At 48.3% G+C, this 22,638-nt stretch overlaps 8 protein-coding genes across 8 annotated transcripts; 5 read left to right on the top strand and 3 right to left on the bottom strand.

Annotated features, from left to right (window-relative positions):
• Positions 1-739: 739 nt before the first annotated feature.
• BDV27DRAFT_148830 (putative malic acid transport protein) lies at positions 740-1,846 on the top strand (the record flags this gene model as incomplete). The annotated part of the gene is made up of 1 exon (XM_032070971.1): positions 740-1,846. The coding sequence occupies one exon, from the start codon at positions 740-742 to the stop codon at positions 1,844-1,846; it is 1,107 nt and encodes a 368-aa protein (XP_031923369.1).
• Positions 1,847-2,804: 958 nt separating this feature from the next.
• BDV27DRAFT_167939 (FAD/FMN-containing protein) lies at positions 2,805-4,894 on the top strand (the record flags this gene model as incomplete). The annotated part of the gene is made up of 8 exons (XM_032074636.1): positions 2,805-3,156; positions 3,231-3,339; positions 3,394-3,545; positions 3,602-3,736; positions 3,852-3,901; positions 3,970-4,429; positions 4,492-4,702; positions 4,759-4,894. The coding sequence occupies 8 exons, from the start codon at positions 2,805-2,807 to the stop codon at positions 4,892-4,894; spliced, it is 1,605 nt and encodes a 534-aa protein (XP_031923368.1).
• A 1,817-nt stretch (positions 4,895-6,711) lies between these two features.
• Positions 6,712-7,178, top strand: BDV27DRAFT_148828 (uncharacterized protein; the record flags this gene model as incomplete). Its single annotated transcript, XM_032070970.1, has 2 exons — positions 6,712-7,042; positions 7,135-7,178. 2 exons carry the CDS (start codon positions 6,712-6,714, stop codon positions 7,176-7,178), a joined length of 375 nt encoding a protein of 124 aa, XP_031923367.1.
• Positions 7,179-8,274: 1,096 nt separating this feature from the next.
• BDV27DRAFT_148827 (ankyrin repeat domain-containing protein) lies at positions 8,275-9,265 on the bottom strand (the record flags this gene model as incomplete). The annotated part of the gene is made up of 3 exons (XM_032070969.1): positions 8,275-8,572; positions 8,781-9,120; positions 9,172-9,265. 3 exons carry the CDS (start codon positions 9,263-9,265, stop codon positions 8,275-8,277), a joined length of 732 nt encoding a protein of 243 aa, XP_031923366.1.
• A 2,195-nt stretch (positions 9,266-11,460) lies between these two features.
• Positions 11,461-12,290, bottom strand: BDV27DRAFT_42372 (uncharacterized protein). The gene has a single exon (XM_032076597.1). It carries the CDS (start codon positions 12,176-12,178, stop codon positions 11,711-11,713), a length of 468 nt encoding a protein of 155 aa, XP_031923365.1. The 5' UTR covers positions 12,179-12,290; the 3' UTR covers positions 11,461-11,710.
• Positions 12,291-12,737: 447 nt separating this feature from the next.
• Positions 12,738-13,618, top strand: BDV27DRAFT_134761 (AhpD-like protein). Its single transcript, XM_032068364.1, has 2 exons — positions 12,738-13,231; positions 13,290-13,618. The coding sequence occupies exons 1-2, from the start codon at positions 13,018-13,020 to the stop codon at positions 13,514-13,516; spliced, it is 441 nt and encodes a 146-aa protein (XP_031923364.1). The 5' UTR covers positions 12,738-13,017; the 3' UTR covers positions 13,517-13,618.
• Positions 13,619-14,039: 421 nt separating this feature from the next.
• On the bottom strand, positions 14,040-15,989 carry BDV27DRAFT_148825 (FAD-NAD(P)-binding-domain-containing protein; the record flags this gene model as incomplete). The annotated part of the gene is made up of 1 exon (XM_032070968.1): positions 14,040-15,989. The coding sequence occupies one exon, from the start codon at positions 15,987-15,989 to the stop codon at positions 14,040-14,042; it is 1,950 nt and encodes a 649-aa protein (XP_031923363.1).
• A 2,498-nt stretch (positions 15,990-18,487) lies between these two features.
• On the top strand, positions 18,488-22,631 carry BDV27DRAFT_167935 (MFS transporter/fungal specific transcription factor domain-containing protein; the record flags this gene model as incomplete). Its single annotated transcript, XM_032074635.1, has 7 exons — positions 18,488-18,571; positions 18,636-18,793; positions 18,853-19,839; positions 19,894-20,025; positions 20,080-20,268; positions 20,623-22,082; positions 22,187-22,631. The coding sequence occupies 7 exons, from the start codon at positions 18,488-18,490 to the stop codon at positions 22,240-22,242; spliced, it is 3,066 nt and encodes a 1,021-aa protein (XP_031923362.1). The 3' UTR covers positions 22,243-22,631.
• Positions 22,632-22,638: the final 7 nt, after the last annotated feature.

The raw sequence follows: 22,638 nt of genomic DNA, 5'->3' as shown, positions 1-22,638 counted from the left end.
GAGAAAACCAAGACGGTCCTTCTCCAGTTCATTACAGGGTAGCATGTAGCTCTCGATTCCTTGTCCCTGAAATAGACGATGGTTTTAAGCTCGGCCAGAAAGCGGTAACCAATCAAATGAGCAAGCGGCGCAGGTTTGGTGGCGTTATGGTGGCGTATCAATGTGCCCTTTCTCAGGTACACCTAGAATAAATCGAAACTTCTACAGATTCAAATTTCGTAGAGTCGGCTAGACAGGCCCCAGATGCAAGGTACCTCAAATATCCGAAGAACGAGTCTCAAGTTCCTGGACCTGGCGAGAAGCATGAAAGTCGAGTTTGCTAGTAGAGAGAAGGACTTCGTTCCTCCACACCCGATATAACTCTGTCAAATGATAATATACTTTCAATGATAAAATACTAAACAGATAGAGATAACAGTTTTGGGTATAGTTGAAAAAAAAAAATAAGATAAATTAAAATAAAATAAAATATGCCGTCAAGGTGACGTGTCGCCACCCCATGAATGACAACATAGTCTGGTTCCGACCCACATCTAGAATTAATGTATCGTTCATTGTACACCTAGAGAAAGAACGCTTACTGCCGTTTGTTGTATAAAGTAACTCCCTATAAGACTCGCTTAATCGATTGGCTGTCCTGACAGGGCACCAGACAGTGACCTAACCAAGCTCTCTGCAGACTTGCCACTTTGGACCTCCCATTGATGCTTGGTGGAATCACTGCTGTCTACAACTCACCATGCAAGGATCAAGGAATAGGAACCAACACAGTGAAGCCGGCAATAATACCATATGTGCAAAGAAGGGTGGGTGTGGGCAAGCTTCAGGCCATGCCACAACGGCAACTAGGCCACCGACATCGTCATTCGCGCGTGCATTATGGAATTTTTCTTCACAATGGTTTCTTATTCCTCAAGGGACCGGCATCCTAGCTGTGATCCTTCACCAGCTGGACTATCAGTTTAGGGGCCTCCCAATAATCTCAGTTATCGTCTGGGTATACACTATCGTCTTGCTGGTGATTGGGTTATTCCTCTACACGCTCCGAATACTTCTCTACCGTCGTCACGTCGCTCATATGCTAAGAACAAGCATTATAGAGACTTCTTGTCTAGCGAGCATCCCCATCATACTTACCACAATCATCCAGATGACTGCCCTAGTACTGGTACGGCAATGGGGTGCAGCATGGGGTATCGTCGCCTACGTTCTATGGTGGATCAATACTGCAATGGCAGTCGTCGTGGTGATGGGAATTCCATACGTCTTTGTGAAAATCCAGTCACCAGGTGTTAAGGCGGTCCTACCAGGAGTGCTTCTCCCGCTGATCTCAACACTCACCTCCGCCGCTGGTGGAGGTGTTATCTGTCGATACGGAGCTCTAGGGAGCCGATTGCAGGTTCCCGTTATCATCGTCTCTTTTCTTGAAGTTGGGCTAGGGCTCACGCTAGCAATCACGTTGACAGATATCTTTATGACAAGGCTCTTCGACCAAAGCTTCCCCGCTGTGGAAGAAATCTATCAGGACATGATTCTTTGCGGTCCATTCGGTCAAGCCAGCTTTGCGTTACAGATTCTCGGACAGGCGGTGTTGCGCGGCGCTTTCGCCGATTATGATCGTGGAACCTTCTTAACGGCTGAGGCTGCTAAGCCCATTGGGTTCGCTAGCGAACTGGCTGGTCTTCTTGTCTGGGGATATGGCACATTCTGGTGGTGTTTTGCTATTCTTAGTATATCCCATGCCTTGATCTCTCGCGTAAGACACCGACAACAGATTTCCTTCACCTTGGCCACTTGGTCTCTGGTCTTCCCCTGGGTAAGTCTGAAATACTGCCAGAGCCCTTGACAAGGTTTACTCACGGATACAACAGGGTGTCTATACGAATGCCGCAGTGGAGCTAGGGAAATTAATGGACTCACCGGCCTTTAAAGTGTGGTCAACAGCTCTACTTATTATTCTCCTTGTGATCTGGATCGTGAACCATTATTTCACAGTCAAAGGATTAGTCACAGGGGATCTGCTGGGTTTAAAGTAGAGGCCCCGGGTCATCCAAGTTGTCTTGAAAGCGCCCCGATAACTGTAACTCGTGGCAGTAGTGGTCTTAGACCAAATTGGGTATAGCCTACCTAGAATAATTAAGGCACGAACGCGCAGCGCGGAAGGGCCACGCTATTTTAGCTAAAGGCCACGCACGATCATGGTTGGTTAGTCAATTAACAACTGCTTTGGTAATTATGTAATAGCATTTTCTGGATACACTAAACTGCATATAGTAAAGACCGCCGTCCGTCAGGCAACAAGGCACAAGCGGGTGCAGCTGCACAGCCCTAGTGATAGTCTCATTCTCCAGACCATCGTGTACGAGCCTTGGCATATTTGCCCAATTTAGCGTTGGTGTGCTTAGAATACGCTTAATTGCGTCATGTAGCATAAGGGACTGTCAATAGCTATGTCGTTGATTTACGTGTGAACAATGTGGATGAGGCTTCCACGTTCCTCTCATCCATTCGGGCAACGTAGCCAAGAAATATCGGTAACTTCGGAGCTGCTCGTATTCGGTTCAACCACTGATCTACATGGTATCTCCATAATAACCAACTATCGTGATGCCGAATCAGGCAAGTCTCGTATTCCTATATCTTGGTAGCTATGTCGGTTTAGATATAAATATGATTGCAAGGTCAGCTTTGCAAGTTGTATCAAAGCAGCAGCTCAGGAACTTATGAACATATATATTCAAGCTCCTGCTCTTACACATACTCATAAACTAGAATATCATCGAAACGAATTCCATTAAATACTCATGCTCCAACATCTCCTCACAGCCGTCGGCATTCTCTCCGTCGCAACTGACGCACAAACGCAGCCCCGGCGCCGATGTGCCTACGGAGACGACTGCTGGCCAGATATTCAAACATGGAACGACTTCAACGCCACCGTTGGTGGAAGACTGATTCGCTCCGTACCCTCTGCAGCAGTGTGCCACACTGAGCGGTACAATGCAGAGAAATGCACCGTCGCAAAGGATAGCTGGCTGGATAGCTTCTGGAGAACGAACCAAACAGGGGCATATGCTGCTACTGTATGGGAAATGGGACAGACTGGACAGTGTTTCATTAATACATCTGTCAGTGCGCCGTGCGACCAAGGGATAGGTATAGTCGCCCTCAGTTATCTTGATCAGAGGGATTATTGTGAAGTTGCTTATTCTTGGATTCTGTCAATTTAGTACCATATTATATGGTGCGTGCGGGGAGTATGGAGGATATCCAGGCCTCTGTGAAGTTTGCAAGTGAGAAAGATCTCTTGCTGGTGACGAAGAATACTGGTCATGATCAGTGAGCTATTACCCGCACATAATCTGTGGCTTTCGCTAATAATATTCATCTTAGCCTCGGCCGCTCAAGCGGAAAAGGATCGTTTGGGATCTGGACGCATAATTTGAAGGGCATTGAGTTCCACGATTCATTCACGTCCCAGGGTGCACCGGCTGACACTAGTGGTATACCCGCAGTAACCTTACAGGCGGGTGAGCAATGGTTTGGTAAGTCAAGTGTCAGACATGACACCATGAGACTGGACCCTGACGTGGCGATGTAGACGTGTACCAAGCCGCCGCAAAACATGGAGTGTTGGTCGTTGGCGGTTCGGCGCGCACCGTTGGTGCTGCTGGAGGATATGTCCTTGGGGGTGGCCATTCGCCCTTTGCGCATTATTATGGTCTTGCAGCAGATAGTAAGTGGGAGGACATCTTTTGGCTGTTGCACATATGCTAAATACATTGCAGATCTCCTGGAAATGACCATTGTTTCCGCTGATGGTGAGCACCGAGTGCTGAATACCTATACAGATCCGGACTATTTCTGGGCTGTTCGAGGTGGAGGTGGAAGTGCCTGGGGTGTGAGTCCATATGGAAGGCGTTAGATTCACCGTGAATGGAAGGGCAGGCTAACGCTTATGGTTGTCAGGTCGTCACATCGGTCACCTACAAAACTCATCCAGTCCCACAGAACCTCACAATGGGTCTAGTCCAATTAAACGCAACGAACACATCTAGCTTCAAACGCGTCATAGCGGAATCTGTCAAGCTGCTACCGGCTATCACAGAAGCGGGCTACACAGGATACGGGACGCTAGAAAATGGTTTCGCCGCTCTCTTCCTTAAGCCCAACGGTACAATCGCAGATTTCAATCAAACGTTTGCTCCATTCTTTAATCTGTCTCGGCTTCCAGGTATCCAGGGAGAGGTCGCCGCGTATCCGTCGACCTGGGACGGATATGTAAAAACCTTCCTTCGAGACCCTAATATCGGAACGAATATCCAGGACACATCCCGGTTGCTGACATCTGAGGTGATTCAGGAAAAGGCGGAAGAGTTGGCAGAGTTTATAGTGAGTAACAAGCAAGGGGGGGCAGGGTTCAATTTCAGTAAGTGTTCGGATGTTCCAGAACCTGTGATCCATGGTACTCATTCCTCATCCCTTGTCCAGTTGGTAAAGTCAACAACGATGAGCGCGACAATACTGCCGTGCATGACGTCTGGAAACACAGCCACGGTCTTCTGAGCGTGTCTGTGGATTGGGCAGATACCGCCACAGACAGCGAAAAACAGGAAAAGCGGCATCAAACTGTACAGTTGAGCAAACGACTTACAGGAATAGTCGGCTCAGAGGGAGGTACATATGTGAATGAAGCCAATCCGTGAGTATACAACGTACATAAACGGTATTAAGGCAAGTGTCTCACAGAAGCTCTAGATACGAACCCGACTGGCAAAATGTCTTTTGGGGAAAAAAGTACGACCGGCTGCTGGCGATCAAGCAACGAGTGGATCCCACACAGTTGTTTGTGTGCAATCGTTGTGTCGGCACCGACGTCGTGATCCAGCCATAAGGCCTGCGCCGGCTCTGTACTGAATACAACCCAAAAGGTCGCCGGTCATGGCATAATGCGGGTAGGGTGGTCTGGCAATTTAGAGCTGCGAGTCGTACCAATGGAAAAAAACTAGGACCTTTGGATGCGTCTTATCATCCATAAAGGATATAGCTGAATCTATCACTCCATAACTGATAACGAATCACTCCTTATCCGGGGTACACCCTATCTTACTCTGAGTATAGCGCAATAGCGATTATAGACCCACTTGTGTCTGCCTTACATGGACCCAAAGAGACGGGACAATCCACTTACCATGATGATCACGCCAAGGGCCTTGGCTGGTGGACCCAATTAATCAATAATCCCATTGACCATGGTCGAGTCTACCGCATGCAGACATTGCACTGCGTTATAGCCCGCCATAAATGAGAAGGATGAGACGAGCCCAACTTTGCGTAGCGGAAGGTCGGAGGAAGAGTAAAAGGTGACAACTGGCGTGCATCCACCTATAGAATGGCGTCGGGATGTATAGATGTTATAACCTCCTGCGACCACAAGACTTTCATCAACAGCATCGCTGGAGTATGTGATCCACTATAATCCCTGGTTTGGGTGTTCAATATAACACAAATGTCAGAGGTATATTGCAAAGACGATGTTTCCTACATACACATCGGAAATGAAGTCTTACATGGCGGTTCCCGATTATATCTCTTCTCCCAGTAATGCAGCACTATGACAAAAGACCTCCTACGGACAATTACGTTCAAGAATTCTTCTATAATTTCAAGGAAATCAATAGCAAAAATGCCTTACGGTTAGGTACGTGCACGAAGCGCGGGTAGTGAGGTACAGTACGGTACATTATAGCGTAGTACAGAACTCAACAAATAGCGACGTATAGTTAGACCTTATCGGGTGCCAAGTATCCATAGACCATACCAGAAACATATGGACCGGATGATACTGCAAGGCCTATCCGAGATAGCAATCTGGTTAGCATCTACCAATGCTGCAAGCTGCTTTCGTTCACCCCGGGGCCCTGAATTGAATTGGACTGCGAAAGGTTTGATGTTTAGATTTGTTCACACATCTAGATAGAAAGAGTAATAATGTTAGCAGGGGGCGCAGTGTGAGAAGAAAGTCAGACAAACTAAATATAAGAAATGCGTCCCTAATCAAGGCCCAATGATGACACCTGCTTGGCCGACTATTCCCCATTGGCGTCATCATAAGCGTCGTAGCCCAGAAGCTCCGGCGTAGATACCGTAAAATAGCAGCTTTAGGGAGCCCATAGTTGTTTCCAGGGCGGTTGTCACAAGAAGCCTTCACAGGGGACCAACTGTTCATAGCGTATAATGTATTTAACAGCCATATCTTAAGTTGCCCGAATGAAGTGTATATCACGCGTGGGCATATTCAGCAGGGCCCCCGGAAGCTCCACATTTTCCTTGATTCTCTACCCCCTCAGCTGTCCTGTTCTAGGGTGCTTCACAGGCAACTTGTGACATCCTGGTTGCGTACTTCAATTGGCATTAGCAAGCTTTCTAGACTAACTTGGGACCGTTATAGACGCGGGAGCTGGGCAATGTGTTCGGAGGTTGAGTCAATGCCTTTTCAAACCAAACAGTCTCGGCCGGTGTCTCCCCGTGTAATATCCGGCCAGCGAGTCTCCATGCGAATGTCTTACAGTCTCAGGAGCGAGTACCCATATCACATGTGAGGCTTAATGCACCGTGGCGGTTATGTGAGCCTTACAAACGCGCGTAGTCACAGCTATGTGGATCTAGATATTCTGTTAAGTTACCAGCCTGTTATTGACACATACCAGGATGTGCACAATGACCATTAACATTCCCCATTGGCCAGTTAATCATGCTGACATTCATAAGATAAATCAAGGAAGATTCATAGAGTCAGAGCGCATAGACCTGCAGTTCATTACCGCTTTGAGGGATAATACGCGATTCAGCTTGGCAATGAATGGACGGTACCTCGTATTCAGTAATTTTGCCATTATACCTCTCAGAAAGAGTGGAGATGATGCTCGTATGTATGTGGCATTATTCTCCACCCTCGTACTTCTGCTAGAGCCCTTTCAGCCTAGAACACTTTGCAGGGTGGAACAAGCCGCCTTGGCGGTGGCACTGAGGCCCCAATCACGTTCGTGAAATCCATCAATTCTGTCCAGACTTTCTTCAGCACATACAGAGGTGGCTCGCTAACCGATTACGTTATAGATGAATCAAGTATAGGACCGGAGGAATGGAATCCTGGAAATGCTGAGAACGGGTTTTGATTCGTCCCACTCTCTTGTATTCTAATAGTCGATTTGAATTTTATTCTCTTTGCCTTTTCCTCCTTGCTTCTGTAATCTGATCTTCACTGATAGCCAATGAAATTAGATGACCTAGGCCATGCTAAATGTCAATTATATACCATGTACCATTGGCGGCTCTTGTGTTCCCAAGTTCTTTAATTTTAGAGATGCCTTCGTTAGTAAGTATATTGTTAATTCGTATATCACCTTGAAGTTTTTTATACGCAAAATTCAATATGAAGAATCGGCGTGAGGTGAGAATTCTCTCGACAGCTGTGAAATCGTTTCCCAAGTAGACTTCCATGAAGCTCATTATAATAAGGCGTATGGAATTGCCTACCCTGCTACACAATTTTCCTTATAACGAGGGTTTACGGTGCATGCTAAATGACCAGCTGATTCCGAGATCGACCCAAGTGGGTCTAACCGGTGATCGAGACAGTAACCACAGCCAATAGATCATAGTCATTTGAGGAGAAAATCGGAAAATATAGATCTCTTCCAGGTGCTGTTCCGGATACCTGATGTTACTAGTGCTTATATGACTCCACAATTGCACTGTCAACTGTTGTTGATAGAATGCTGAAACCGAGCTTCTTCCAAGCAAGTACACTAAAACCCCTCTATAGGCAATCCCCCGATATAAGTAATTTGAATGGCTGAATTGGTTGCCTAAAACCGGGTTTTAATGTATCCTGGTTATTGAGCTAAGTTCATGAACACGGAAATTTTTGAAAGTCCGGAAGCACGCTAATGCAACGTGGTTGATTATACTCCCAATATCTAGTGCTTAACCGATAATTAATTTTCTTGGCTGACTGACGATGGCGAAATAGCAAACCTGTGAAAGTAACCTAAGCATCAACGCCAAGGCGAGGGGCAAGTCCAGCTCACTCATCATATTTTGCGATGTTAAAATACTCGCGACGTGAAAAAAGTACATACATGAAGCCTCCACCTAGAGCTCCCTTAGTTTACTCGGGTAACTCCAATGCAAGAAACCCCCAACTTGAGCTTGAGCCTAATGTCTCAGGGTTCCTTTCCCCCGAGACCTTCGTGCGAGATCCTTCCTGCTCTACTCCCCACCTGGCTGCAGCAAGACCCGTAGGCAATTCTCATCACCGGCCTCCGCGGCATAATGCAACGGTAGCCAGCCTGCCGCGTCAACGGCGCTCGGATCTGCGCCATGCCGTAGTAGCTCGCGCACAATAATATGATGGCTGCTTCGGACCGCCGTATGAAGCACAGTGGAGCCCTCTCCGTCAATGGCGTTAGGATCGGCACCGCCGTCAAGGAGAAGGCGCACAGCTGTGAGATGTCCGCGGCTAACGGAAATATGGAGGGGCGTTGTCCAGGTTCTAGATCCGACCCCACTAGCGCGGACCGTCTCAGTGTTTTGATAGTAGCCCATCGGCCGGGTGGGCATGTTGGCAGCGCATATTCCGGTGGATCTGGGGTCGCTCTGGGATACTAGTTGTGGTTTGGCACTAGCATGGCAATTACCACAAAAGCTAGAAGGAGCATTGACTACAAGGCAGCGTTAGGCAAGGATGTTGAAAAGGAGCATTGTGGTAGAGGCACTTACATTTGTTCGGGCTTGTTTGGAATATGGTGTCCACAGTGAAAGGGGAGAGCTCCAGTTGCTGCTGTTGGTCCAGCGGTGCCGTAGAAGACGCCAGATCCATGCGGCTGTATTCGTTAACATGCGGCGAGAATACCACATCGGGAAAGAAATTTTCTGCTGACAGGTGATCAATGTTGTAATCCAAGGCTGGGCCAAGAAAGGCTGAGAATGGTGGGCATTCTTGGCTATTGCTTCCTGAACTTCTGGTGCACCGTGCCTGTCCTGGTTGGCTATTTTGTTCAGGTAGCGTTTTGTCGCTGTTCGCTTGCCGTGGCCTCCTTAACTTTGCATTTTCACCTATGCCAAGTTAGCTGGATGGATGCATAGTAGGTATAGGGTACGCCATACGATGCTTCCGCTGTGCTAGTCTATTCCTTTCCCTCCGCCGTTCGAGTGCGAGTCTGTCTTCCATAATGGATATGCTATGTGTGGACGATCCCATTTTCTGTCCACTATTGACCATTTGATGCTTGACTCTTGGGAAATAATAGATGCAAAATGGGAGCTTGAACCTTCATATATGGCCAAGCTATTGGCAGCGTGGCGACTAGATCCTTGATCTACCGGCCCGGAAATGGGATCATGGGTGGTAAGGATTGGCAATTGCTCAAACAATCACAATATGCTGCATTAGTGACGCGAGGAATCCTACCTACCTGACTTGGCAGGGCCTCTCTCGGCCATGACTACCTAGACATATACCCACCACTTAGCTTTCATCTAGCATTCAATTGCTGCAGGTGGCCGAGAAAAGAGGAGAGTTTGGGGAACCCACAGCACAGCTATGCCACACTTAGGATAGGCTAATTTAAGAACACTGAAACCTACATTATAAAAACAACTTGTGCTAAGATAATCGATCTTAAAACGTGGGGAGCCTAGGATTTCTCAAAATGGTATTTTCTAGAATCTGCCATGGTATTACCGCTGCGTCCTAAGAGGCCTACGCAATACGGCCAACCTCAAAAAACTCGTGCTGCAGGGTCTCTACAAAGCATGATAGTTAGCAAATGGCGTTATGTGATGGACATGGATGGTGTCTGGAGAATGCTTCATTGGTTTCAAAATATGTAAAGGTGCGCTAGGACCAACCAGGTTTCCTAGACCATACTCCGTATTGAGATTTCCGGAGGCTAATTTATTTGAGCTCGGAGAAGGATTAGGTAGGCGCGTTGACGCAAAGCCAACTATAAACTAGGCCTTGTTATATATAGTCTGCATGAAAACTACCTGGAACCACCAGTTTCTGTTACCTAACGTTAATAATTCTAATTGGCCAAGTGACTACCGATCCCAGCTCCAAATGTATAAACTGTAACCATGCCAATTAATGTTTGTGAGGGGAATTAAGGCAGATATTAATGAACTGAAGGATTCCGAAGGAATCTAAGCCTGGGCAGCTTGAAAGCTTCAAACTTCCGAAAGCCGCCGAGACCAAACGCCTTCTGATGCTTGATTTTTGTCAATTATCCTTTTTTTCACAAAAATTCTATTCTGACGGGTGTGTCGGACCTGTTTGCCGAGCAAGAACCATCAAGCCACCTGCGAACGCCTGTAGGGACCCTGTGCGACATGGACAAGGAATTAAGATTCGAAAAATAAGCTTAGATAAGGGAACATACCATGTAATTTGCAGTAGTGCCGCTCTATTTCTCGAAAAGAGTACCATTAGAGCTTTTCCAATCTATCAATCGCAGCACTCATCCCACAATAGTGGGATCGTGATTTAGATAAGATCCTTAGGAAATAGCTGAAATGCCATGCCTAATTAGTAGTGTAAAATATATATGGCAAGTCATGCGAACACTGGGTGTGATTCTCACTACCACTTATGCTATAGAAGGCTATGTTTTAAACAAGCTCTGTCTTGTCGTAAACGGCTCCTCTACATTTGGTAATTAGAGCATTGATTTGCAATTTTGTGTCCAAACTACGCATGGTCCGGTCCCACTAATACTGGCCCTTTGATTCTGGACCTTGTAGCAGAGCCGCGTAGGGTGTAATAGCTGGGCTTCGCGGCAGCGGTACTTGTCATGGTTTCCTGTCCTTCCATGTGCTGTTTACTTTTCCTCCTTTCCTTAATATTAGGCAATATCTGAGTCGCAGAACCTTTCTAGTAGCTGGCCCTATTATCACCGTCCTCAAGGCATGAGCTCTTGTGTTAGGCCTCTGCCCTTCCATGCATTCCTCTCTGGCCCCATCAAGATTTACCTGTTACTTGGCGTCGTGATCCTTCCACGCGTCGGTGAGGTATATGAGCTAATACTCTCTTGGCAAAGGGTGTCTTCGAAAATCGCTCGCCTGCGATGTAGCCTTGGCGTAAAATCCTGCACAGCAAATGTATTTCGTACGGTGAGGCAGGCTTCATTAATCCAATCGGATGCCTGACGAGTTTCAAGCACGCTGTAATAGCAACATGGTCCGTATAGGCCACTTGTTAACGAATCATATAGTGGGGTTTGTATAGCTGAAAGTCGAACAGCACGCCGCGTCTTCACCGTCTGCAGCTGCCGTGGTTAGTTCTTTATCAGCCGAAGTTCTAGAGTAGTCATCCGCGTGACCGATAGCAAACTGTAAGGGAATGATTCGGATCGGCAGTGGGGCCGTGATACCACGGGATACTAAGTAGTGTGGGTGCGTTTTAGAGGAAATATATTGTTCATTCCGTTGCCTCGCGGGGATTGGAAGTCATTGCAAAAACAGGTTGGTTGGCTGGTTGAATGACCTCGCTATCGTGTTCTGAGTTGCCTTTCCAAGCGTGTCTAGCACTTCCTCCACTGCTATACCTTCGAGTTTCTATAGTCGCCACAAGTTGGCCGCTGTAAGGTAGCTTGGTGTTCTCTCCCAAAAGTGAGTCGGATGCTGGCATACTTGCATGGCTGGATTGCTAGCGTCGTCTAAGCGCTTCGTACAGGTTCGAACGGTGCTTGTTCTCTAGGTGATATACATTGTCGTAACTTCGTCCTGGGTGGCTGCCGGCATGAGAAACCCGCCTGTCTAGGAATGCTGAAACAAGGTAAACGGTGAAGATACTTCTGGATAATTGGTGAGGAATGGTTGCTTGTAGTCTTAATTCTTGAATGCTTCCGTGTCTGCCACTTCGTTCCTCCGTAAAGAATCCTTTGATGTCGTCCTGGTAGTTCATATTCCATTTTATTCTTCTCTCTCTTACATTGGTGTTGCCTGACTGTTTCAATGTTCTCTTGAGTGTTGTATGAGCACCACGGCGGTTTCGTCCTGGGACCTCACCTAAAGATGATCCTTCTAGCCCTAAAACAAGCGCCTTCGAGCCAGATACCGAATTGATAGCTAGGGGGACGCACATCCTACCGTATATAGACATGTTCAATGTCATCAAGCCAGTCCAAAGAATGTTTTTGTTTAATGGTAGGAGGAGCTGCAGCTGCTTTCTCGATAAGTCAACCTATTGGATATGTAGTTCCCTCACTGACCAGTCATGTCGAAGCCTAAATATACTGAACCATCACGGTACACGCAGCGAGATTTGCTTCAACTGCCCTAATGCGGTCAAGCTTCCATAGGGCCCAGTGAGGAAGAGGAAAAGGAAATGGAAAACTAATGTCTATCAACGGGATGTGGACTCAACATTACTATTGTACATGTCTCCCTCAGGGTCACATTGCAAGCCCCAGGCATCAAGAAGTCCTACAACGAGGCAAGACCGTGCCGAAAGACGCAGGCGGAAGGTGTGACTCGGGAGTTGGTGTGGTCATTGAGACCGGCTACGGCACAATTGTGGTAGCTGCGGAAGGGCCGTGGATAAGGCTACGGGTCGGAACGGTTATTGCGGGCCGAGAAAAACAAGACCCACTCTGCATGTGCCAAGGACCGGTAACATTCGTTACATAAATACGATGACACTCGCTGCGTGTTTGAGTTCAGGATTTGGTGCATGTGGATCTGTTGCATGTTAGCGCGATGACTGCAGACAGTGGATCTCGGTGACAGGGTCTTGCCTTGGCTAGACTCGGGGGACTGCTGAAGATTCCCCATGTGAAGTAAATATGAGGGCATATTTGGCGCTTCCATCTGCCCTCGGTTTGAGGAAGCGTGATTCAACAAGTCTAAATCTATCAGCCGTGATTTACGAGAAGAACTGAGGCACACGGCCTTTGCTTTGCCAACCCAGACTCCCATTATCGTATCTTTTATTACCTAATAAAATTCGCTACAATGGCCACTGATCCGAAAATCGACGAGTTGCACCGAGAACTCCTGGAAGAGGGGCTCAAGATGCGCCGGGCCGTCCTCGGTCATGAGTATGTCGACCGAGCGTGGAACAATGCAACGCCGTTCACGCGGCCAGGGCAACAGCTCATCACCGAGTACGCATGGGGCAATGTCTGGCAACGCCCCGGCCTGGATAGGAAACAGCGCAGTCTCTTAAGTAAGTGTTTCTCTCTACCATGGGTGATTAAATGTAGCACGTATTGACCTGCTTGTAGCAATTGGTATAATTATCGCACAGAAAGCGTGGCTGGAGCTGGCACTACACACTCGCGGCGCGATCAACAACGGTGTCTCGGAACTGGAGATTAGAGAGGCGGTGTTGCATTCAACAGTGTACTGTGGCACACCTGCCGGTGTTGAAGCGATGATGGTAACAGAAAGGACGATTAATGAAATGATTGAAAAGGGTGAATATAAGCGACCTGAGGAGACTGGGCTTTGAAATATATCATTAGATATTGAGGTTGGGTCCGTCCTCCGCGGAGTCTACCTTGTATGATTGCCATTAAATAGACAGCTTTCACAATATCGTCATATCTTCGAAGCTTCCTGTAGCATTTTCCCTTAAACTCTTATTATGTGTCTCCGATGGTCATATGGGCGCTCAGTTGAATCACAGTCGGAACGTAAGGCAGATCCTCTTCGCCTGCCGTGGTCAGGATCTGGCTCATGAACTTCGCCATGCAGAGCAGGTTAACCTCTGAGCATTCGAACACTCGAGCGCTAATTAAGACCAACCAATATAATGAAAAGAAGAAAGCGGCAAAGGGAATAATGTATGTCAGGAGAACGGGACGATAAGAGTACGAAGGACTGGAATGTTATAAAACTACTAGATGCACCGATTGCGAGCCCGTCGAAAGCAACATCAAGTTCTTCAAATAATAAAAGTTGTATTCAAATTCATATCTATCATGCGCCAACATTTTAAATCACAAATTGTAAAACTTCATTAACATTTTGGTTCAGACTCCAACTTCCAGAACAGTAACCTCGGAAACCTCAACATTTGGCCAAGCCTTGATCTCCGTCTGGCGCTCCACAACGGTATTTCCACTTACTGCCGCAGATAGCGCAGCTCGTGCCACCGCATCAGTGTCTGACAGAGTAACTGAGTTAACACCGGGTCTTGCTCCAGCTGCAGTGACCCAGTGGACACCTTCAGTGGGGACACCGACGGCAAACCGCCTTGCATGTGCACGACCTTCTGCGTCGATGAGACGGTACGGGCTGAGCGTGATATCGAGACCTCCAGTTTCGTAGCCGTCGACGGTGTGAGGGCGGCACTGGCCCGTCTTCAGCAGATGAGAGAGAAGCTCGTCGGCAGTATGTCTAAGGCTTGGTTCCGGCAGACGTGCTTCAATGAGGGTAGTAACACGGACCTTCAGCCCGGGCACTTCGGGAGAGTACACAGTCCAGGCTCCGTCCTCAGCACGGGCTTGTGGCCGTGGGCCAAGAACATCCAGAATGCCGGCCTCGATCAGGGCGATCATTTGCTCAATGCGCTGACGAGGGGGTCCGATGGACAGAAAGGCGTTCAGTGGTGTGTACCAACGGTCCAGGTGGTCCCGGTGTGAGAGACCTGACAATCCGGCGTGGTCCACAATGAGTCGCAGCTCGTTGCGCAGATCGCGCATCACATCCAGTGCTGCCTTCAGAGGTCCGTTGACGTTTCCGAGAGAGGCCTCTTTGGCATCCTCCCGTAGGTACTCCAACATCCAGTCCCGCCAGGCACCGGCTGTAAAGGTGCGTTCGCCATATGGTCGGGAAATGCGGTCCCAGGACCAGCGGTTATCCTCAGTAATGCCGAAGTCAGTGAGGACATTAGCTTCCTCAGGGCTCTTGTGTGCAGTGGCAAGGAAACGATTCCTGAATTCACCGAGCTCGAATCCATGTTGTCTCAACAAGGCCTCGTAATAGACCGTTTCTACCTCCTTTGAGACAAGCGGCCAAATTTCCTTCAGGAAGCTTGGCGCGTTACCGGAGTCTGCGCGCTGGCGGAAACCATCGATCACTTCCTCAGTGAAGATGAGTGGCATGTGACGACCGTATGCGCCCTTGGCATTGTCACCGCGTGCTTGATACGGAATGCCGCGACGTGAGCCAGCGTACATACGAGGCTCCCTTCCTGAGGGATGGTAGCGCAATCCGTTAGGTGTACGAGTAAACCGACCGCCACGGCCTGTAGTCAGCAAGGCCATGTAGTCGAAGAAATTAAGACCGAGACCGCGCAGAAAGATTGGCTCGCCAGGCTTGAGGGAGGATAGGTCAACATCTGCCGGATTGGAGGGTGTGATATGACACAGGCCATTCTGATTGGCATATGCAGTGAGCTGCTGTAGCTGTGCATCGGCGACTAGCGGTAGATGGCCCTGAGCGAGAACCACAGCAGACAAACCAGACAAAGTGCGGCCGGTAGACAGGGTAAGCGTCTGGCGGCCATCCGGCGTGTCGTCGAGGCTAACTGCGCGGGCAGCGTGGACCTCAACCTCAACCTCAGGTGGGGCGTTGCGAACTACCTCGCGGAAGACCCATTCCAAATAATGGCCGTACTGTGCGCGAGTTGGGTATTCATCCGGACCCAGCCCGAGCTTAGCATCGGTTGCCCATTCATACAGACTTGGTCCCGAGCGTATCGGTCCCGAACAAACCACGCTCTTGTCAGTGTACAAGGTAACTTGGGAAGTCACCGTGTTCATTAGTAGCTCCGACGACTGGGCGGTGCGCCAAACCCGGCCGGCTCCTGGGGGCGAAGGGTCGACGACGTGAACCGTTAGTCGCGCACCAGGCGCGAGGAATTCTGCAGCAGAAGCGCAGAGACGTTCCAGCGCGCTGGTTCCGCGCGGTCCCATGCCGATAATAGCGACGTGGGCATGAGCGGTACCGGAGGGCGTGGCTGGAATGGAGTACTTCATGGTGAAAAGACCTTTTGGAATTTGATATGAACTTTTGTGTTGGAATAATATAAAAGAGGACCGCTCTGAAAACGGAATCGTGCTGGTGAAAACTGTCAAGGGTATCTATGAACTTGAATTGCTTTTGTGATTTGATGATTTTAGAAGTTGGTTCAAACATCAAACTCTTGATTTCGACCGTTTATATATACAATCCAGCATTGTAACAATTCCCTGGCATCTCGATGTGCCATTGAGTCTGGACCACGACGATACCATACTCCCTGTCACAGTTCAGCTATAGTGGTTGACACATTCTTCAAAACATCACCGTCATGCACGATTCCGGTTTTGTGATTTGACATTATGATGCTCAACGCGTCACCTAAGGATCAGCTTGAAGTATTTCGAAAAGGAGGAACTGTGACAGTGCAGTGGTCATAATTGACATGCATTGTCAAAATTTACATACCAAATCGCAATATTAGTGGGTCTACGGCACGGAAAAAACACAAATGCCTACAGTTGGAAGCTGAATTAGGGTTCCCAGTTCAGTCCACCACAGCGGGAATGGCTGCCGGAGGAAGCGGCCACGCTATGACAATGCATCGAGACTATGACACTGCATAGTGTGACAGTACTCAGTACGTGAAACATTTTCAGTGCAGATCCTACGCAGTTTATGATCTTCAGCGCCTTTGAACAGAACGGATGGGAGCCTTCGAGATCTAGAATGTCTGCAGCTGTATGCAGATACCCTTGGCAGACACGAGCCAAGTCATCCTTGAAAAACCGTTATGCATAACATCGGTTCATTAATTACGCCAGTGACCCACTCTTGCTGCTGGGATTATTTTTCGTATGGCGCAGAATAAGACCTAATCTGTTCTAGTCTCTCGTAAAACCTCCCAACTCAGGGTGCAGCTTGCACATCTGCATCTCAGCCCTAGCAAGGGCTATTGCCACTAGTAATTTATATTTTCTTCACGGAATTAAAAGCCTGCTTCCTGCATTAGCCTTGCCCTTCGCTCTTTTTTTGCTTTTTTTTTTTCGGATTTCCTCGCTTCTTGTTTTCTTCACTGTCTTCAATTTTCTGATCAAGCGGAGACCCTGGTTGGCCACCCTGCATTGAATACTCGGTGGATACAGAAAGGAAATATCCTGCCAATGATAATACTAAGGTTATATCTATTAGGTGTTTGTTAGTACCTGCCTCAAATGGTAGCTAGTTGCGACCGCGCAATATGTTGGTGATTGCGTCAGAATGGGATATCCATCGAGAATATATGACCAATCCCCAGTAGGGTCCATTTGTCCGACCTGTAAGAAAGCAGATCCTGAGAATACTAGACTCCGGGATAATCAAAAGGTTGTACGGATAATTAGAGTCGGCTTCTATGCTGTTTTTTTATGTTCGCTAGACGGTACGGCTAGTAGTAGGAGTCGGTTGCATTTGACATAAATGTCATTACTGTCAACTAGATTCTCTTTATCAAGTCTACTAGTATTTTAAAAAATATATATGTTCACATTTTCGGATTTGCCTGGTTGCGTTCGGCTTATTATACTCTAAAATTCAATTGCAATGCTGGATACTCAACATATATATCATCATAAGGATTACATAGCGAAGTCAGTCAGCGTGTGATGGGTATTTGATAGTTTACTTAATACCTCTGGAAGTAAGTCTTCTTCGGTCGTCTCTAACTTCTTTCTTTTATCCTGCCTCCGCGGACACCAAGCGGTCTGCTGTGATTGTTCCCTTTTCAGCCTGAGTATCAACGGACATTTCCCATGCGATCAGTATGAAATTTAGAAACCCGTAGATTAAACACTCCACGAAGGGATTGCTCAGAGATAGACTCTCTATCCCGCCAGGTTTTGATATCCTGTCACCCACCCGCGTTTAATGCGGGCACAGAGACTATTACAGTAACCAGCGAAGCAAGGGCCTTAATAATCTAGGTACTGTGGCTTTGTCGGATAACAACCATTGTTATAGTCAATTTGACTTATTGCCGCTACCTATCCACAGAGTGGCTTCGATGCCTCAGTAAGAGCTGCGATGTGGCTTTTGGGCTGTGTCTATAAACCTTCAACTTCAATGCTTGGACTGTTTCGGCCTGTGCAGGACCTTTTAGCCAGATCAATCGGCTATTGCGGAGATTCAGGACGAAAATCGTGCCGAGGCCATTTTGCATATGAATCATGATCGACCAAGGTGTCCGAAAGCAGTACTAGTCTCGCAATGTCCGCAATACCCGATACCTCCGCGGTGTCAGCGTTGGGCCTCGAATGCGAAGGTACTTTTTTATAGGGGCCATAAGCTTGGCCAAAACAATATAGTATGATGTCTTTTGCCGTATATCTCACTCGACTCACTCTGGCCACCGCCTTGGTCTCTATTTGGCTTTTACGTCACTTTTCTGTTTAACCGGTACACGAGACAGAGCCAGTATCTGACGGCGTATATACTTCCGGGTGCGTGGCTTACATTGCCGCCAGCACCACTACGCAAAATGAGTCTCCCAATATGGAGTGAGAGCAGTGATAGGGGCTCTCAAACAGATAACACTGTTGAAATTAGTGACATCGAGGCGCAGGTATACTCGAAGATCAATCCCGATTGCCGGTACCCATACCAGACTAACCGATGACCCGACCTAGACAAATATCTCTGAAAAGAGGTCAGAGCCAAGTTTACCTTTGTCGATGGGAGAAGGGAAAGCTTTCCCTCCACTATTACCAGATGAAGATGATTATATCGTCACATTCGACGGCCCGGACGACCCGGAACATCCCTTTAACTGGAGCTTCCCGGTGAAGTACGTAGATTTCCCAGATTATTTGATATCTGGGCTAACCGGAACCTTCATTTGTTCAGGCTCTATACCTCAGTCATGGTGTGCTTTGGCACATTTATCTCATCATTCGCTAGCGCTGTGTTCGCCCCAGGAACCGCTGGGGTAGCAAAGGCGTTTGGAGTGAGTACCGAGGTGGGGATCCTTGGTACGACTCTATTTGTCCTCGGGTTTGCATCTGGCCCATTGATTTGGGCGCCTTCTTCTGAGCTGATAGGTAGGCGATTACCTCTGACCGTGGGTATGTTCGGTGTTGCGGTGTTCAGCATTGCATCGGCTGTCGCGAAAGATATCCAAACTGTCATCATCTGTCGCTTCTTTGCTGGACTATTTGGCGCCAGTCAACTCTCGGTAGTTCCAGCCGTGCTATCAGACCTCTTCAACAATATCCATCGTGGACCCGCTATCACTGTTTACTCGCTCGCTGTGTTTGTAGGCCCTTTCAGCGGCCCGTTTATTGGCGGATTCATCTCCTCTAGCTTCCTCGGCTGGCGATGGACACTCTATATTCCAGCCTTCATGGGTTTCGCATGTTGCAGTGTATTTATACTCTTCCTGAAAGAAACCTATGCTCCATGCCTCCTCATCTCAAAGGCAGAAGCTCTCCGTCAACAGACCTCCAACTGGGGGATCCATGCTAAGCAAGAAGTGGTTAAAGTTGACTTTCAGGAGTTGCTTGAAAAGTATTTTACGCGGCCATTGCGAATGTTGATCACCGAGCCGATTATCCTGGTTGTCTCCCTCTACATGTCCTTCATCTACGGACTCGTGTACGCCCTGCTGGTAGCCTATCCCTACGTATTCGAGTCAGTCTATGGAATGAATCCCGGACTCAGCGGCCTCACCTTTTTTGGGCTTATCATTGGCCAAGTGTTAGCATGCGGATTTGTTCTGTCTCAGCAGTCCATCTACGTGAAAAAGTTGATAGCGAACAAAAACGTACCTGTCCCTGAGTGGCGGTTGCCGCCTGCTATTGTCGGTGCCCCGATTTTCACCGTGGGAGTATTTTGGTGAGCAGACCGGCAGAATATTTTGAACCGACACAATACTAACACCAGGATTAGGTTCAGCTGGACTGGCTTTACTTCGACAATTCACTGGCTTGCTCCCACTGCTTCGGGTGTTCTGATCGGGTTTGGCATCTTGTGTATCTTCCTTCCCTGTTTCAACTACCTGGTTGATTCATACCTGCCGCTGTAAGTTACAAGCTGGTATATGGTGAGATCTAAAAGCGCTGACAAAGTTGGTAGCGCCGCATCTACTGTTGCTGCGAACATTATTCTCCGATCTAGCGTCGCCGCCGGCTTTCCACTGTTTGCCAAGCAGATGTTCAAGAATCTCGGGGTGCAGTGGGCGGGCACTCTGATAGGATGTTTGGCGGCCATTATGATCCCGATCCCGGTGGTATTTAAGAAATATGGGCCACGGTTAAGGGGGAAGTCGAAACTCATGCCATAACGGTGTATGTACATATGTTTTTCCCATCAGAATAGAGATTCCCATAGACATCACATGCTATAATCACTGAGATCTTGGTCACGTGGTAGGGTTATAAGACGCTCTCATAAGAATAAGAATAGCCGTTCCCGCCCGCGGTTTCTGCCGTTTTCCGTCCCCCCGCCATCGCTTTTTAACCCTGTCTGCGTATCGCCTCACTACTTTCTCCCCATGCAGACTGCTATGGCTAGCAATCCTGGCCCTTCAAAGCGCAAGCGATCGCGATTTGCCTGTGAGCCTTGTCGCGAACGGAAAAGGAAATGCAATGGAGAATCCCCCTGTTCAACCTGCAGCAGTTGGGGCTATGATTGTTACTACCAAAATGAGCGTCGAATGAAACCAAAGTCCACTGGGATAATGGTAGATCCTCCTGCCATCCCTGGGCCAAGTCCTGAGCATGCGGGCTCTTACACTGAGTCATTGGAAGCGAACTCGGGTGCGGCGTTTGTCAGAAAGATTGGTCTCAAGATGGACCCGGCAAATGCGCCCAAATTGAATCTCTTCGGCTGGAACGTGGGTAGACGTAACCCCCCTTCCGGTCTAGCTACTGGCACGGTTTTAGCCGTACCTATCGTCGATATTCTCTCGCTGAACCATATGAAGACCCTGGCCAATGTCTACTTTGCTAAGGTAGATCCATGCTATGGTTTCATTGATTCTGCGATGTTCTTTCGGCGTTTGGAGGTCCGTTGGCAGTCATCTGCAGAGGGCGATTCATATGACGGCGTGCTCGCAGGAGTTGCTGCTCTTGGGGCGCTCTTCTCCGAGATTACTATCAACATTACTGAAGCCCACCTAGTAGAATTGACGCGCTCCATCACAGACACACACATTGGGTCTGCAGCCCCATCAGTAGAAGTGGTGACCGCGTGGGCACTCCGGGTGATTTATATGCGCATGACGGCACCGCCATACCCAACTTGGATTGCAAGTTCCACGTTGATGCATCTAATCGAAGCCTCCAAGCTTCACCAAAGCTTCTCATGCGACTTATATGATCTCGACACTCGGCAACGGTTGATTGGAGTCGCCCAACATTTGAATCTCTGGATCTCGTACGACTTGGGCCTCTCCAGGGTTTCGTTCCCCCACGAGGCGGTAGCACTGCCCTCGCCAAGACCTGGAGATTTCACAGTAGAACTTCTCGGTCTCTTGCCGCTTTCCACCAGCCTGGGGCCTGAGAATCGACGACAAGACGAAGAGATCGAGGAATTCCTGCTGCAGACGTTAAGCCGTAACCACACTCAACCACCATCTATTCTCGCTCAATGTAATCTGGTCCTCTGTCTTCTCCGGCGCTTACATATGAGAAACCTCATGACCTCCCCCGCTACAATGGAGCGAGTTGTGGAGCAACTGAAGCGAAGCCTCGGTGCTGCGCGTCGTATGGCTTCGGATTGTTCCCCGTGGCAACATGTGGCCAATGTGCCATTTCAAATGATTAGTATTCTTCTTGAGATGGATACGAGTGCAGCATTGGAGCTTCTGCCGGAAGCGATGCAGACTCTGAAACTTGTTTCTGCCACCTACGACACCGAAAGTATGAGAGAGGCGTATGGGACCGCGCGTCTACTCATTCTTCTCTACCAGCGCCGCCGGCGTTCGGACACTAGGTTGCTCAGCGGGCTGTTAGAAGATCATCACGAACCATCCACCACTGAGTCACCGATTCAGCCGATGATTCCCACGTCTGACGAAGTATCATGGTTGGAGGGATTGGTCGCAGACGTACCGAGCTTGCACGGCCTCGACTTCGGTCAGTTTCTACAGCTCTCTCCGAACACGCCAGGAATGTGGGGTCGATAGAACTACGGTACTATTTTCCCCCTTGACATACTTGGTTCTTCGCGATCTTTATAGCTGGTGACAACGCCATCCGCGCTATCCTTGTCCTCATGCAAGTGTCACCTACCTAGTGAGTAACACTAGGTGTATTCAGCGAATCAAACACCTCTGCAACCTGAAAGACGTTCTATGAGAGGACACGCGACGCGACAGCCCGGATGTTATCATAAAGTCAAAGCCAAGGATACAGAAATTCCAAGCGCAGACCCGTTCCCGATATTCATCGTTCCTCGCCACTCTCTGGTCCGCTCTTGTCGTCCAGGTACAGGACCAGCTACTGTGACAGACGTGAACACATATATTGGTAATCATGAACGATCGAGCTTTCCATTCCAATTCCTCTCACATCGATACCCAGAAAAGCGACATCAACACATCTGTACAGTGAGTTGTGCTGGAAACCAACATTACGCAAAATAACCTAATTAACTTAAGTTCTATATCACACGATCAATGTGCTGCTTGAA

The sequence above is a fragment of the Aspergillus caelatus genome (genome assembly GCF_009193585.1).
Source record: "Aspergillus caelatus strain CBS 763.97 unplaced genomic scaffold BDV27scaffold_219, whole genome shotgun sequence".
Taxonomy (NCBI): Eukaryota; Fungi; Ascomycota; class Eurotiomycetes; order Eurotiales; family Aspergillaceae; genus Aspergillus; species Aspergillus caelatus.
Note: the sequence above shows the minus strand (reverse complement) of the source record. Positions and strands in the feature narration are given on the sequence as shown.

Bases quoted from the DNA above. Each gene is read 5' to 3' on its own strand.
- BDV27DRAFT_42372 (XM_032076597.1), bottom strand. From the start codon at position 12,178: ATGACATTGAACATGTCTATATACGGTAGGATGTGCGTCCCCCTAGCT.
- BDV27DRAFT_134761 (XM_032068364.1), top strand. From the start codon at position 13,018: ATGGCCACTGATCCGAAAATCGACGAGTTGCACCGAGAACTCCTGGAA. The intron at 13,232-13,289 runs GTAAGTGTTTCT...ACCTGCTTGTAG, and splicing joins GAAACAGCGCAGTCTCTTAA to CAATTGGTATAATTATCGCA.